General features: G+C 40.7%; 1 protein-coding gene across 1 annotated transcript in view; it reads right to left on the bottom strand.

Moving 5' to 3' along the window:
- DDX42 (DEAD-box helicase 42) overlaps positions 1–14,054 on the bottom strand; it is a 38,872-nt gene extending 24,818 nt beyond the window's left edge. The window contains exons 1-2 of the mRNA XM_030295879.2: positions 13,901–14,054; positions 1,500–1,736 (exon numbers count right to left, since the gene is read on the bottom strand). Coding sequence (XP_030151739.1) covers positions 1,500–1,720 — 221 coding nt within the window. The 5' untranslated portion in view covers positions 1,721–1,736; positions 13,901–14,054. The remainder of the gene's footprint in view (positions 1–1,499; positions 1,737–13,900) is intronic.
- Positions 14,055–14,561: the final 507 nt, after the last annotated feature.

Raw genomic sequence — 14,561 nt, 5'->3', positions numbered from 1 at the left:
TCCTGATTCTGGCTCAGGTCATGACCTCACTGTTTTGTGAGTTTAAGTCCCATGTGGGCTCTGTGCTGACAACACGGAGCCTGGTTGAGATTCTCCCTTTTCCTGCCCTTCCCCTACTCATGCACGCATACGTGCACTCTCTCCCTCAAAATAAATAAATAATCTTTAAAATAAATAAATAAATAAATGCTTAATCTAAAATCATTCCCCATACTTAAGTATTCAGAAAAACAACTTCAAGGTCTGGAAAAGTATCCTTCTCTATAGCTCTTTATAAACTAAAACACAACAAAAACAATGTTTACATTTAACCTCAAAATTAAATAGTAATACAACCAAATATTAAATAAATAACAACTGCAGTTTAAAATTTTAAAGCATTTCAGGTTTTTGCAGGAATTATCTTAAAAGCTCTAACAACTGTTATGTGCTATACACACACACGCATATTCATTTATATAGGTTTCATTTAACTAATGAAAAAGTATCCTTGAACTGGTAAAATGCTCTTTAGAATAATGATCCTTGACTTTTCTAAGTCTTAAACATCTACTTCTGTATTCCTGCCACATACCAGTTTTTTTTACTTTTTTTTTTTTTAACGTTTATTCATATTTTGAGACAGAGTGTGAGTGGGGGAGGGGCAGAGAGAGAGGGAGACACAGAATCCGAAGAAGGCTCCAGGTTCTGAACTGACAGCACAGAGCCTGACGCGGGGCTCGAACTCACAGATTGTGAGATCATGACCTGGGCTGAAGTCGGACGCTTAACCGACTGAGCCACCCAGGCGCCCCGCAACAAACCAGTTTTTAAAGACACTGGTGTGTACTTGAAAAATTCCCATCTTGAGTTCTTAATTAAAAAAGGAAAAATCTCAAGCATGTCACAACCAGGTTGGAAATAATAGCAGTGAGAGATTTCTTCAGAGTCAGTAAAAAATTTATAATCTACAGGAATTAAGAGTTCAAACCTTTAAACCCCAGCTTTTATTAACAACGACTTTACCAAGTTTAAAAAGATAATTGTTAAATATGTTTCCTGTGAACTGCTGGCAAAAATCTGAATAGATTTTTCTCCCACCATAAGATGTTGCAACCTGACAGTTTTCAGACTTGGGAGTTGAGACCAAATGTGTCTCTCTACCAGCTGTGACAACTGCCTGTGACAAAAACTTATATGGGGTCAATAAAAGACTTCAGTAAAGGTCATCAAAAACCACACGAATTATTTAAAACTCTTCAGTCATATTTAGGTTTCAATGGCCTCAAATCTTTTTCGGAGCAAGGAAAGATATAAGCAAGCACATAAGCATTAGGTTCCTTACAAATGAGTAAACTCAACAATTTAACTTATTAGGAACAATACAATTCAGTGGGAAAAGCAATTGAAGAGGTCTTATTATTATTTGGGAAACAAAGGGTTTCTTCATCTCACTTTCTGTTGATGGAATGAGTATCTCAAAGCCCAACCTTTGCTCAATTACCAGGATTATCACTTACGCATTTTCTTCATCAAAGTTGGCCCGTTTAGATCCAATTTTGTAGAAAGAAGGGAGCTGTGGTGGAGCTGACTTTCCAAATCCGGAAGAAGAGCTGGTTGCCCCAAAGGCACTGTGGGACTGTTGTGGGAGTTTGGGTTCCTCCTTCTTTCCAGCACTGATGGCAAAACCTCCAAAGCCAAATCCCCTCTTGGTGCCTGGACCACCTTTATTCCAATTCATGGTGTCAATGACTTATCTGTTAGGAACAAGATACATTAATAATAAATTCAACTTTTATCAATAGCTCACGGAGTTTTATGTCCCTTCCAACTTCTACCTACATCTTTAAACTTCTGCCTCTCGATGAAAACTCTAACTTTGTACTTCAGCTATGCAATATGCTAACCTCAACAAACTGTCATATTTTCTAAAACACTGAAAAAACTGTTGTTCATTTTTTGGAATCACAATCCAAACAGGAATGCAAGATTTAATATCATCCTCTTCAAAATGATTTGACCACTAATTTAACATCTTTAAGCTGCCAAAAATACTCACAAGGTAACAAATATTTTGGGGATCTGATAGGTACTTGTGTTTGCCAACAAAAAGTACCAACAGAAAAAGACTTTAATCTCTTAATATTTATTCCCAGGAGTTTATATTATTGTCTACCAGGAAATAGATGATCCTCACCCCCCAAAAGACACTAAAACAACCTATAATTACAATATAATGTAATGCTTATTGTAACAAAATCAAAGATTGTTCTCCAGTAATGATACCAAGAAGAATGAAAGAATCGAAACTTAAAAAGATTAATTTAGTTATTTGTAGATAGTATCTATGTAATTGTCTCTGAAGGATACTTATGAACCACACATTAATTGAGCAATGCCCACTAGAACACTAGCCAGGAAGAAACCATGATTCACTGATCTGTTGCTTGAAGTACTAGTTAGCCAATGGTTAAGGATTACAACGAAATTTCCTGAGCATCAATCAAATCAGTTTAAAAACAATACTGTATTTAAAAAAATGCTATATTATCTTATTAGTCTTGGCTCCAAAAAACCTTTTTTAACAACAGAAGCTACCTAAGTTTTATAGAAAAGCAGAAAACCCACAAAGCAAAAAGGAACAAAATTTTAAACTACTTGAAATTTCCTCTCCTAGATACATAATCTTAATATCTTTGCTATTTTTTCTGTACTATGTGTACACACATACACGAACACACAATTTAAAAACAAACCATACTATATTGTTTTAGTTACCAATTTCTTCACCTAAAGATACACTATGAAAATCTTTAAATGTCAATACATCTCTCCACTACTGTTTTATGATGTTGTGAAAACTATCACTTACCTTTGTGCATACCTATAATTATTTCTTCAGGATCAATTTTCAAAATGCAATTGCTTAGCCAAAGGGAATATGTACTTTAACTTTTTAAAATTTTAATTACTACTTACATTTATGGAAAAGTACCTGATACACACTGAGTAAAATAAGAGCATGAAACAAGGTGGGTGGTATGGCTCAATGTAACTCAATATAAAAGCATGTGTTACATATACAAATAGCTGGAGGGCTGTTTCTCAAAATTTTAATAGCAGTTATTCCATTTTTACTTATTTCTTTGTATTAAGGTTTACTATTAACAGGAAAAATTAAAATGTTTATAATGGACTCTGAAGCCAATGTGGAAAAAAGTTCCTAAAGCTGCTTTTTATGATGACATTGTTGAAAAGACCATTAACAATATGCTCTACTTTTCTGGTTCTATGCCCCTCCCCATATACACCTTGTAAGTTTTGTTTGAACTGTTATTATACAGCACATAGTCCAGTCTACTGAGTATTAAATCTGATTTATGCTGTGTCAATCTCCACCCTTAGTTTCAAATAAGGAATTTCCTTTTTGGGGGGGGGGGGGCGGGGGGGACTGTCTTTAATAATTTTAGACCTTTTGGGGTGCCTGGTTGGCTCAGTCAGTTAATCAGTTAAGTGTCTGACTTCAGCTCAGGTCACGATCTTACAATCTGTGACTTCGAGCCCAGCATCGGGCTCTATGCTGATAGCTCAGAGTCTGGAGCCTGCTTTGGATTCTATGTCTCATCTCTTCTGCTCCTCCCCTGCTGACACTCTCTCTGTCCTTAAAAAACAAACATTAGGGGCGCCTGAGTGGCTCTATCGGTTGGGCAACCAACTTCAGCTCAGGTCATGATCTCACGGTTTGTGGGTTCGAGCCCTGCGTCAGGCTCTGTGCTGACAGCTCGGAGCCTGGAGCCTCCTTCAGATTCTGTGTCTCCCTCTCTCTCTACCCCTCCCCTGCTCACATCCTGTGTCTATCGATAATGAATACACGTTAAAAAAATTAAAAAAAAAACATTAAAAAAATAATTTTGGACCTTTTATTACAGTTACACATGGCTAAAATAAGTACTTAATAAGTACTAGTTCGCTTGAATTTAATTAAGACCATCTACTGCTTTCTTCTTGAATCCCTTAGGGAGAATCAACATAATTCTAATCAGATGGATGAAATTTAGTTACAATATTTATAAGCAAGAAAATTTTAGTATCTGATAATGTTGTTTAACCAATCTGTGAACCTGGCTTTACAAGAGCTATTCCCAAACAACAAAAATGATGGATCTGAATTTTAACCTCATTTTTCCTAATGTATATAAAATATTGCTATGGGCTAATAAATAAACAACAGAAATCAGAATGTAAGCAAAGGAAGGATGAAAAAAAACATTCTGTAGGTTTGGGTAGATTTTGGGAATCACATGGGGGCACCAGGGTGGCTCAGTTGTTTAAGCATCTGACTTTCAGCTCAGAGCATGATCTCATGGTTCACAAGTTTGAGCACCTGCATCGGGCTCTGTGCTGACAGCTCAGAGTGTGGATCCTGCTTCAGAATCCGTGTCTCCCTCTTTCTCTGCCCCTCCCCAACTTGCACGCTGTCTCTCTCTCTCTCTCTCTCAAAAATAAACATTAAAAAAAAAAAAAAAGAATCACATGAACAATCTCCTAGCAGGGAAACTTTCAATGGTTTACTGAAAGCTTGCTGAGAAACGTCAGGCAGTGTACCAGGTGCTGGGGATTTATTTTATTTATTTAAGTCTATTTATTTTGAGAGAGAGTACACATGAGGGAGGAACAGAGAGAGAGAGAGACAGAGAGAGAGAGAGAGAACCCCAAGCAGACTCCGCACTGTCAGTACAGAGCATGACGCGGGGCTCCATTTCACAAACCAGGAGATCATGACCTGATCCAAAATCAAGTCAGACACTCAACCAAGTCACCCAGATGCCCCCAAGTTCTGGGCATTTACATATGAAAAATACAGTCCCATTTTCAAGGGGTTCATGGTGTGGTTGCTAATAAACCAACATGATGTGCTGTAGCACAGGTACTGCACAAAGTGCATTCACTCGTGGCCCAGGAAGGAGGTATTAAACCCAGGATGAATGGAGAAGACTCAGCTTTTCTGGAGATGATGCTGGTGTTCGGTTTTAAAATCTGAAGAGGCATTAGACCAGGGTAGAAGGGTGAGAGGAGGGCTTTTTTTTTTTTTTAATTTTAGTTGGAACACATATAGTGCAATATTGGTTTCAGGAGAATTCAGTGGTTCATCAGTTACACACAACACCCAGTGCTTATCACAACAGGCCCCCGCCTTAGTACCCATCACCCATCTAGCCCATATCCCTCCGTCAACCCAGAATTTGTTTTTTATCATGAAGAGTCTCTTGTGGTTTGTTTCCCTCTCTTCTCCCCGCCCCCACAAATGTTCATCTGTTTTGTTTCTTAAATTCACACGAGTGAAATCATATGGTATTTATCGTCCTCTGAATTATTTCACTTGGCATAGTACATTCTAGCTCCATCCATGTCATTACGAATGGCAAGAATTCATTGTTTCATGGCTGAGTAATATTCCATTGTATGTATACACACCACATCTTCTTTATCCATTCATCAGTTGATGGACATTTGGGCTCTCTCCATAGTTTGGCTATTGTTGATAATGCTGCTATATAAGCATTGAGGTGCATGTACCCCTTCGAATCTGTATTTTGGTAACCTTTGGGTAAATACCTATAATAATGCAATTCTTGGCTTATAGAGTGGTTCTATTTTTGGTTCCCCCCTCCCCCCTTTTTTTTTTAAACTTTATTTTGAGAGAGAGAGTGAGAGCACTCGGGGGAGGGGCAGAGAGAGAGGGAGAGGGAGAAAGAACCCCAAGCAGGCTCCATGCTGTCAGCAAGGAACCTGATGTGGAGCTCAATCTCATAAACCCGGAGTTGATGACCTGAGTTGAAGCCAAGTCAGATGCTTAACCGAGACACCCAGGCACCCCTGTTTTTAGTTTCTTAAGAGAGGAAGGCATTTTAGATTGAGGAAACTGTAAGTAGTACCACGGAGAACTGGAAATAGTGCCGTGCAGCTAGAGTTCAGTGAGACTTCTAGGAAAGTTGTAGGTCACATATTCAGAAAGACAGACAGGGCCCAGATGTTGCTATGCTAAAAATATACAAAACTGTACTTTACCAGCTATAAGAAATCATTACTTTTAAGCAAACAGGGGACATGTTTCAGATCAGTGTTGAAGAAAGATTAAATGGTAGACAATATGAAAAGTAGGAGGCAAGGAAAGTGGCTAAGAGGTTATCATAAAAATACAGATGTAAAGTAACATGGTACTGAACTAAGGAAGTGGCTACAAGGAAGGAGAAGGAGGGGGTGGATCTGAGTTATTAAGTGTCTATGAGAAAGTTCAATAGGGGCGGGTGAGTGACAAGTGGATGTGGAAGCTAAGGAGCAAGGAAAGGTCTAGAATAAGTTTGGAAGTGTCTGGCTTTTACAGATTGGGGGAATGGTGAGGCCATTTACAGAGATAGAAGCCTAGAAAAGCCACGCTTGGAGAAGCAGGCAGAACAGGAGATGGGAGAGCTAAGGAAAGATGCTAACTTCATCTTTCTATAACTTCAAAAAGGGTCTGTGATGGAGTAGAGATGTGATACAAGACACGTGCATTTGAGGTTACTGGTATAGATAAGCTAGCAGAGAGAGGGCACAGAGAGTGAGAAAAGGGACAAGACAAATGTTAGGGTTGATCAACAGTTAGGAATGGGCAGGGGAAAAGAAACTCATGTGGCAACCTGAGAAGGAAAAGAGGAAGGGGGCACAGTAGAGAATAGTGGCATAGAAGAGGAGAGATATTTTACAGGCAGAAAGAAATGTCCAATGTTCCATTTTCAATGGAAATGTTTGTTTGTTTTTTTTTAATGGAAATATGTTTGAAGGGGAGCCTGGGTGGCTCAGTCAGTTAAGTGTCCGACTTCAGTTCATGTCGTGATCTGGTGGTAGATCCTCGATTGGGCTCTTTGCTCACAACTCAGAGCCTGGAACCTATTTCAGATTCTTTTTCCTTCCTCTCTCTGCCCCTTCCCTGCCCTCTCTCTCTCTCTCTCTCTCTCTCTCTCTCTCTCTCTCAAAAACAAAATAAACATTAAAAACATTGTTTTTTGTTGGATGAATAAATATACATTCAGGCTCTTCAAAATTCACCCCAGTATTTGTGAACCATCATCTTCCATTATTACAAACCCTGCCATCCAACCTTCCTGATTAAATCTAAGCCAATCATCCTCAATGTACCATTAATTCCTTAGGGTTGACAATAATTCTTCCTGTTCGACTATGTAGGCTTTACTACCTAGGTATATGACTACAGATCCTTGACAATCAGAGGTTTGAGGGATAACTGATACAACAAGCAAAAGACAGCTAACCTAATCTCTATTTGGTTGCATGTTTAAAAAAAAGAAAAAGATGAACCCTCCTCTGTTTTAAAACTAATTTCCATTCTCTAAGCAAATATTGTTTGGAGAAGAGACATCTAGTGGAGAGTTAAGAAAGAAATAAACATAGTGAGATTTTAAAAATTAACTATAGTCCTGCTATTTGTGGGTCTTCTCAAAGCTCCCTTTATTTGGTCTTAACATACATGCACACATACACATGCTTCTAAGCCTACTCTCAGATAATAATAACATAATAATATGCCTGGTACATCCTTCCTACCAAGCTGGTAAACTCCTATCAAACAGCTCTGAAACTTCACCTCTGCCTCCCTAAACACTTCTCACATTGACAAGATGAAAACACCTGCAAGCTTCAGTCCCTGTAAAATCACCACATGGCTTCCACACCCAGTTAAAGTTCAGACTTCCTTAAAAACAACAAACCACCAAAAAATCCTAAATAACCCAAGTTAAACATAGGCAAAGTACCTGAATAGACATTTCGCCAAGGAAGATATATAAATGGTCAATAAGCATATGAAAAGATGCTCATCCCTAGTGAAGGGAAATGTAAATGAAAACCACATCCCCGGGGCGCCTGGGTGGCTTGGTCGGTTAAGTGTCTGACTTCGGCTCAGGTCATGATCTCACGGGCAGGCCGTTGAGTTCAAGCCCGGTGTTGGGCTCTGTGCTGACAGCTCAGAGCCTGGAGCCTGTTTCGGATTCTGTGTCTCCCTCTCTCTCTGCCCCTCCCCTGTTCATGCTCCCTGTCTCAAAAATAAATAAACGTTTAAAAAAAAAGAAAACCACATCCCCTCATACTCTTTAGGATGACTACTAAAAAACAAAACAAAAACAAACAACACAACAGAAAATAACAAGTGTTGGCAAGGATATAGAGAAACTGGAACCCTGTATAGTGCTGGTGGTAACATAAAATGGTTCAGCCACTGTGGAAAACATTATGGTGGTTCTTCAAAAAACGAATCCTAGAACTACCATATAATCCAGCAATTCCACTTCTGGGTGGAATATCCCCCAAAGAACTGAAAGCAGGAACAGACATCTGACCTATGATTTTTTTTTTTTTTTTTTTTTGACAGAGACAGAGAGAATGAGCATGGGAGAGTGCAAGGGGGGTAGGGGCAGAAGGAGAGGGAGAGAGAATCTCAAGCAAGCTCCACACCCAGCACAGACCCGACGTGGGGCTCAATCTCATGACTGTGAGGTCATGACCTGAGCTGAAATCAAGTCAGATGCTTAACCCACTGAGCCACTGAGGTGCCCTCTGAACCATGATCTTAGCAGTACAATTCACAACAGTCAAAAGATGGCAGGAACCTAAGTGTCCATTGATAGATGAGTAAACTAAATGGGATATGTATACACACACACACATATATATACACACACATACACTATGTAAACACGTACATATATCAACATTATTCAGCCTTAAAAAGGAAGGAAATTCTGACACGTGCTACAACAACATGAATGAAACTTGAGGACATCATGTTAAGGAAATAAGCCAGTCAAAAAGGACAAACAGTGTATGATTCCACTTGTATTAGGCAGAATATAGTCAAACTCAGAGACAGAAAATAGAACAGGTTGGGGCACCTGGGTGCTCAGTCTGTTAAGCGTCCAACTCTCGATTTCAGCTCGGGTCACGATTTCATGGTTTGTGAGATTGAGTCCCGCATCAGGCTCTATGCTAACAGCATGAAGGCTGCTTGGGGTTCTCTCACTCCCTCTTTCTCTACCCCTCCCACACTTGTGCTGTCAAATAAACAAACCAATAATTAAAATTTATAAATAATAAATTTAAAAAATTAAAAAATAATTAAAATAATTAAATATATAATTAAAATAATAAATTAAAAAAAATAATAAAGTAGAATTGGTTGCCAAAGCCCAGGAGTGCAGAGGAATGGGGAGTTATTGTTTAATGGGTATACAGTCTCAGTCTTACAAGATAAAAAGAGTTCTGTGAACACTATGGTGGTGATGGCAGCACAACAATGTGGATGTAATCAACGCCACTGAACTATACGCTCAAAATGGGTTAAGATTTTTCTATGCGTATTATAAAAACAAAAAAATCATGAAAATTAAAGGATTAGAATTCCATTTGCACAAGTGTTTTTAGGTTGCTATTTTATTAGTTTATAAGGAATAATGCTGTCTAGACCGCAGTCTCTACTCTGAAATGCAAACATATTTGTGAAAATTTGATTACATCTTTTTCTTAAAAAAAAAAAAAAAACCCACTTTTTAAAATTTCTAATTTGATGGGGCGCCTGGGTGGCTCAGTCGGTTAAGCAGCCGACTTTGGCTCAGGTCATGATCTCGCGGTCTGTGAGTTTGAGCCCTGCGTCGGGCTCTGTGCTGACCGCTCAGAGCCTGGAGCCTGTTTCAGATTCTGTGTCTCCTTCTCTCTCTGACCCTCCCCCATTCATGCTCTGTCTCTCTTGTCTCAAAAATAAATAAACATTAAAAAAAATTTTTTTTTAAATAAAATTTCTAATTTGAGGGGCACCTGGGTGGCTCAGTAGGTTAAGTGTCCGACTCTTGATTTCCACTCAGGTCCCAGATCTCTCAGTTGATGAGATGGAGCCCTGCCTCCATCTGTGCTGACAGGGTGGAGGCTGCTTGGGATTCTCTCTCTCCCTCTTTCTGCCCCTCCCCTGCTCTCACATACTCATGCCCCCCCCCGCCCCATGTTCTTTCTCTCTCTAAATAAATAAATAAACAAACATCTAAAAATAAAATTTCTAATTTAAAAATAATTAGCTCTGTAATAGAAGCATAAACAAAGTTTAGTGAGCACCTGCTTTAAAGAGAACCTAAGTCTGGTCTTAGTAATAACTTTATTTTATACTGACCACTAACTACTTTGTTATGTGTTGATGCTATGAGGGATACCTCTCCTTACCATTTCCATCTCCACTATAGCAAGAATTTCTTAACAAGTCCCTGTTATCCAGCCTCTACACCACTACCAGAGTGATCAATAATTCACAATGTACTGAGTACCTATTTTGCCAGACCCTTTTCTAGGTGCTTTGGATATAGTAACACAATCAGACACAGTCCCAGCCCTCAGGGAGTTCAGTCTAGTCCAGGAGAAAGAAAAACCAAATCATAATTTCAGGTAGTAAAAGTGCTATCAAACCAAACCAAGAAAAAAGCAAGCAAGAAGAGGTAAGCTATTACAAGAGAAAGAAATCAGGTAAGGCCTCTCTGAGATGACTGATAGTTGACAATTAACAAGTGACCCTCCACCCCCTCAACTCTACTATTCTAAGAATGTCTGTTTTATTGGAAAATTCTTGGTGACGTACATATAGAGAATGTATCTACAACCAGCAAATATTCCGTAAGCTATGGAAAATGTCTATGTGCTAAAGTATAAAAAAAATGAGAGATACATAGCAAAAGAGAAAATGAATTTTCACCTCCTTTGGTCTGTTAATAGTGTGGAACTAGGGAAAGTCATATGACTTTCGGTGGGCCAATGCTTAGAAAAAACCCTCTTCCAGGTTTTTCCAGATCCTGACCCCGAACCTTCCTGCCGCATTTCTCATTCTGTCATTCCCTTCAGTTCAGTAGCTCTCCACAGTTAGTCAATCAAGCTGGAATGAGACTCTCCATTGTGGCAACAAACTATATACTTCACCATTCATATCTCCCAGGGTTTTCATGCATGCATCAGTGTTCCCAGAAAACCAAGCAGTGTTCCCAGAAAACCAATTCCTTCCCCACCAAATCTCTCACTTATACCTACCTAAGTCTTCTCCTTCAAAGCCCATCTCACATACCAACTTCTAGAACCTATGACATGAATACAACTCCCCCAGAGAAGTGGTAGCTCATTGCTTAAACTCCTTTTCTAGTCTTAAAACACCCAATATTTAATCATAACTATTAGTGCTCTTTCTCTCACCAACTCCAAGTTACAAGTTTTATAGGTGAAGAAGCTGACTTACTCATTTTTTATCTCTTTTCTTTTCCACAATATGTACTCATTATTCATGTTTATTCAATATGCAGGAGTCCCAAGGAGAAAAACTAAAGACAGCATAAAGTCTCACTTGGTATGGTTCTAGGTAATAAAATGCTGACTTAGTAGAAAATCGTAACAGCATCGTAAAGTAGCACAGACTATGCAACCAGAATATGTTCACAAACTCTAGCTTTGCCACTAACTTGATGTGAACCTCAAAAAAGTCATTTGGCTTCTCTGGGCCTATAAGATAGTGAGAATATCACCTACTTGACAGGGTTGGTATGAAAAATTGAGTTCATACAGAAAAATACACTTACAAGAAAGCTTGGCACATAGTAGGTGCACAATATGTATTAGCCATCATGTTTATCATTATTATTATTATTTCTCCAGAAGTCAATTTCTCCACTGGTAAATGGAGAATATCAAGCCACAGTTCTCTAATCTCTTTCAACTCAGGGATCCCATACAAGTGCCACAAGACACTGAAGATGTCAGAGATCACGAAGAGCTGGCAAGTGGGGATGGCTTCATAAGACAGCTAGAACCCCAGGCACAGAAAGATGCAAGCTGATTAGAGAAGTGTGAAGAAAGAAAACATTTTAAGGAGGAAAGCTAGATATAGCCAAGGTTAGGAAGAATAAGCAAAGGCAGAATAAGCGTGGGACATAAGGAAGATAATTTGGCTAGGGTACATGTTTTGGGCAATGGTGAAAAATAAGATCTGATCTAAATGACTTTTAACAACAGTGGACTACAAAACAATTGATTATAAAACCATGTTACTTATCATCTGTTTCTGGAATTGGAGAAACCTCTAGTGACGATTTGCATCCACTCTAATAATCTGCCCTGAGAACATCTCACACACTATACACTGGGCACTATACATTCTTAAATTAGAATCTATACAAAACCCAAGAATTTCTTCATATTCTTCTAAAGCCAAATACGAGTAAATTCTGGTTACATTTATTCTGGAAGCCTTTTTTCCCTCTCCGTTAGCTTAAAAAAACTAAGATGATCATATGAATTTGATAAAATTAGAAAATAAAGAAATTCATTTCTCTGTGAATTACAATAAATTGTAACAACGTAAGTCAGATCATACCACTCCTCTGCTCAAAAGCCTCAGATGATTCCCAACTCAGGCAGAGATAAAGTGAAATCCTCATAACAGCCTAAGAGTTCCTAGTTGTTCTGGCGCTCCTCCTCCAGATCCTCCCTGACCTTCTCTCCTACTACTCCTTTGCTCACAGTGGTCCAAAGCACAATGGTCTTCTAACTGTTCCTCTAACAGGCCAGCATTGTCCTCTTCAAGGTCTTTACACTTGCTGTTCCCTCTGCCTGGAACCCTCCTTTCCCCAGATACTACTGGGCTCACTCCCTCATCTACTTAAATATCAGCTTGTTTGTACTGATCTCCCTGACCGCCCTATTTCAAAATGCAATGCCTCCCCAACCTTCTTTCTAGCCCCCCCCCTTTTTAAGCCTAAATCCATAATCATCTTCTAACATACAGTATAATTTACTTATTTATTTATTATCTCTCTTCCCCCCACTATAAAGTAAGACGCAGGACGGCAAGGGTCACAGACGTAGAACAGTGCTAGAAAACAGGCACGCAGCAAATGTCAATAAAAATATTCCTTGAATGAACTGCAGATTAGGCCATATAATTCCCCTTCTAGGTAAAGGAACATACAACATACTTTTCCCCTCCCACCGCTGAAAGTCTAAAATTTAATTTTTGTATGAAACACATATTGTTCACCTCCTATGTGCCAGAACTGAGCTTGGTTCTGGAAAGTTCAAGTGAATTAAGACATAATATCTGCCCTTTAGGAGCTCCAGGGCGTGCATATGGAGAATGGACATAAAGATATCATTTCCAAAAAAACCCAATATACAACTAGAGAAAATTAAATGACCACCTAAACAACTGAGGAGCAAAGGGGGAATCACCACTAAGGTAATAAGGAAAGCTAGGATTCCCCCAAATACTCGACTGGTAGGATAGTTCCTCCTTATAGTATTGGTGTGTATGCTTGCAACTCCACATAAATTATTTACTCGCATCAGATAAGCTCTTAAGTAGGCCGCAAAAAAGTTTGTGCGACGATAGTGATGTACTCAAGGCTGCACAAAGATCACTGTTTCTGTCTTCCGATTTGGCAACTTTTGCCTATCGGGTCTCCCCGATTTGGAGGCTTGCATCTGCCAAGTGCTGCCGACTTGGGTAAGAACCCTCCTTGTGGCTATCCCTGCCCAGAGACCGGCACCCTGCAAATCCCTTTCTTAGCAGGACGGGCGGGCGCCGCCTCAGGAAAGCCGCCAACTGGGCCAGAATGAGAGTTACGGGAGAAGCGGGAGCCGTGGGAGGGCAACGAGGTTGGGGAGGACCCCTAGAGGCCTCGGCCTCGCACTCCCACCCCTCCCGGCCCCCTGGGTCTCCGGTGCCCCAAAGCTCCGCAGACTCTTTGTTAAGCGAGGCCGCGGTTCCCTGGCCCTCGCTAGGCCCCGCAGTTGCCTCCAATGGCCCCGAGGGGTAGCGACCCTGAGTCCAGAACCTCCTCGCACAGACCTGCTGCTTTGGCTGCAGCGGCAGCTGATACTACCGCCGACGCGGAGAATCCCAAGGCCAGAGGACGCGCGGTCCAGGCCGCGTCCGCCGCGCTCCTTCCTCTCCGCCCCCTTCACCACCGCCGCCGCCGCCTCCGCCGCCGCCGCTTCTCGGCCCGTTGCTGACCGGGGGGAGGGGAATGCAAAGCTGACATGCGCAGTGCAGAGAGAGCGGGCCGGAAGGCGGAGCCTCGGGCTACGGTTCCCGGAAGGCGCCGCGGGCTCCGGACCTTAAAGCTCCAGAACGCCTCGCAGAATTTCACTCTCCGGACACTGATGCTTTGAGGGGGGCAGTGCTTGTAGCCCGAGAAGTGGGCCTACGGGTGAAGAAAGCGTAGCAGTGATAGCCGCCTAGAAATCTCAAGAAAAGGCCTTGGGCGGAAACTACTTATACATAAAATTGTGGACTCCCTAAACTCTGGTCCTTTTTAAATACGACCTAGGCAACATTTCTCTGCATGCCTCTAGCCACGTGGTCCCATAGAGCATGGCCACCTTTAGCTTCCGGAGCACCAGCTCAGAGTGATGACAATTTGAACCCTAGTGGAGAGGGTTGGGAACAGCGTGGGCGGTTCCGGCCAGGGGGCCGGGATTATGTAATTTTCCCAGCAGCCCCACCTTGT

The sequence above is a fragment of the Lynx canadensis genome, chromosome E1 (assembly GCF_007474595.2).
Source record: "Lynx canadensis isolate LIC74 chromosome E1, mLynCan4.pri.v2, whole genome shotgun sequence".
Classification (NCBI taxonomy): domain Eukaryota; kingdom Metazoa; phylum Chordata; class Mammalia; order Carnivora; family Felidae; genus Lynx; species Lynx canadensis.
Note: the sequence above shows the minus strand (reverse complement) of the source record. Positions and strands in the feature narration are given on the sequence as shown.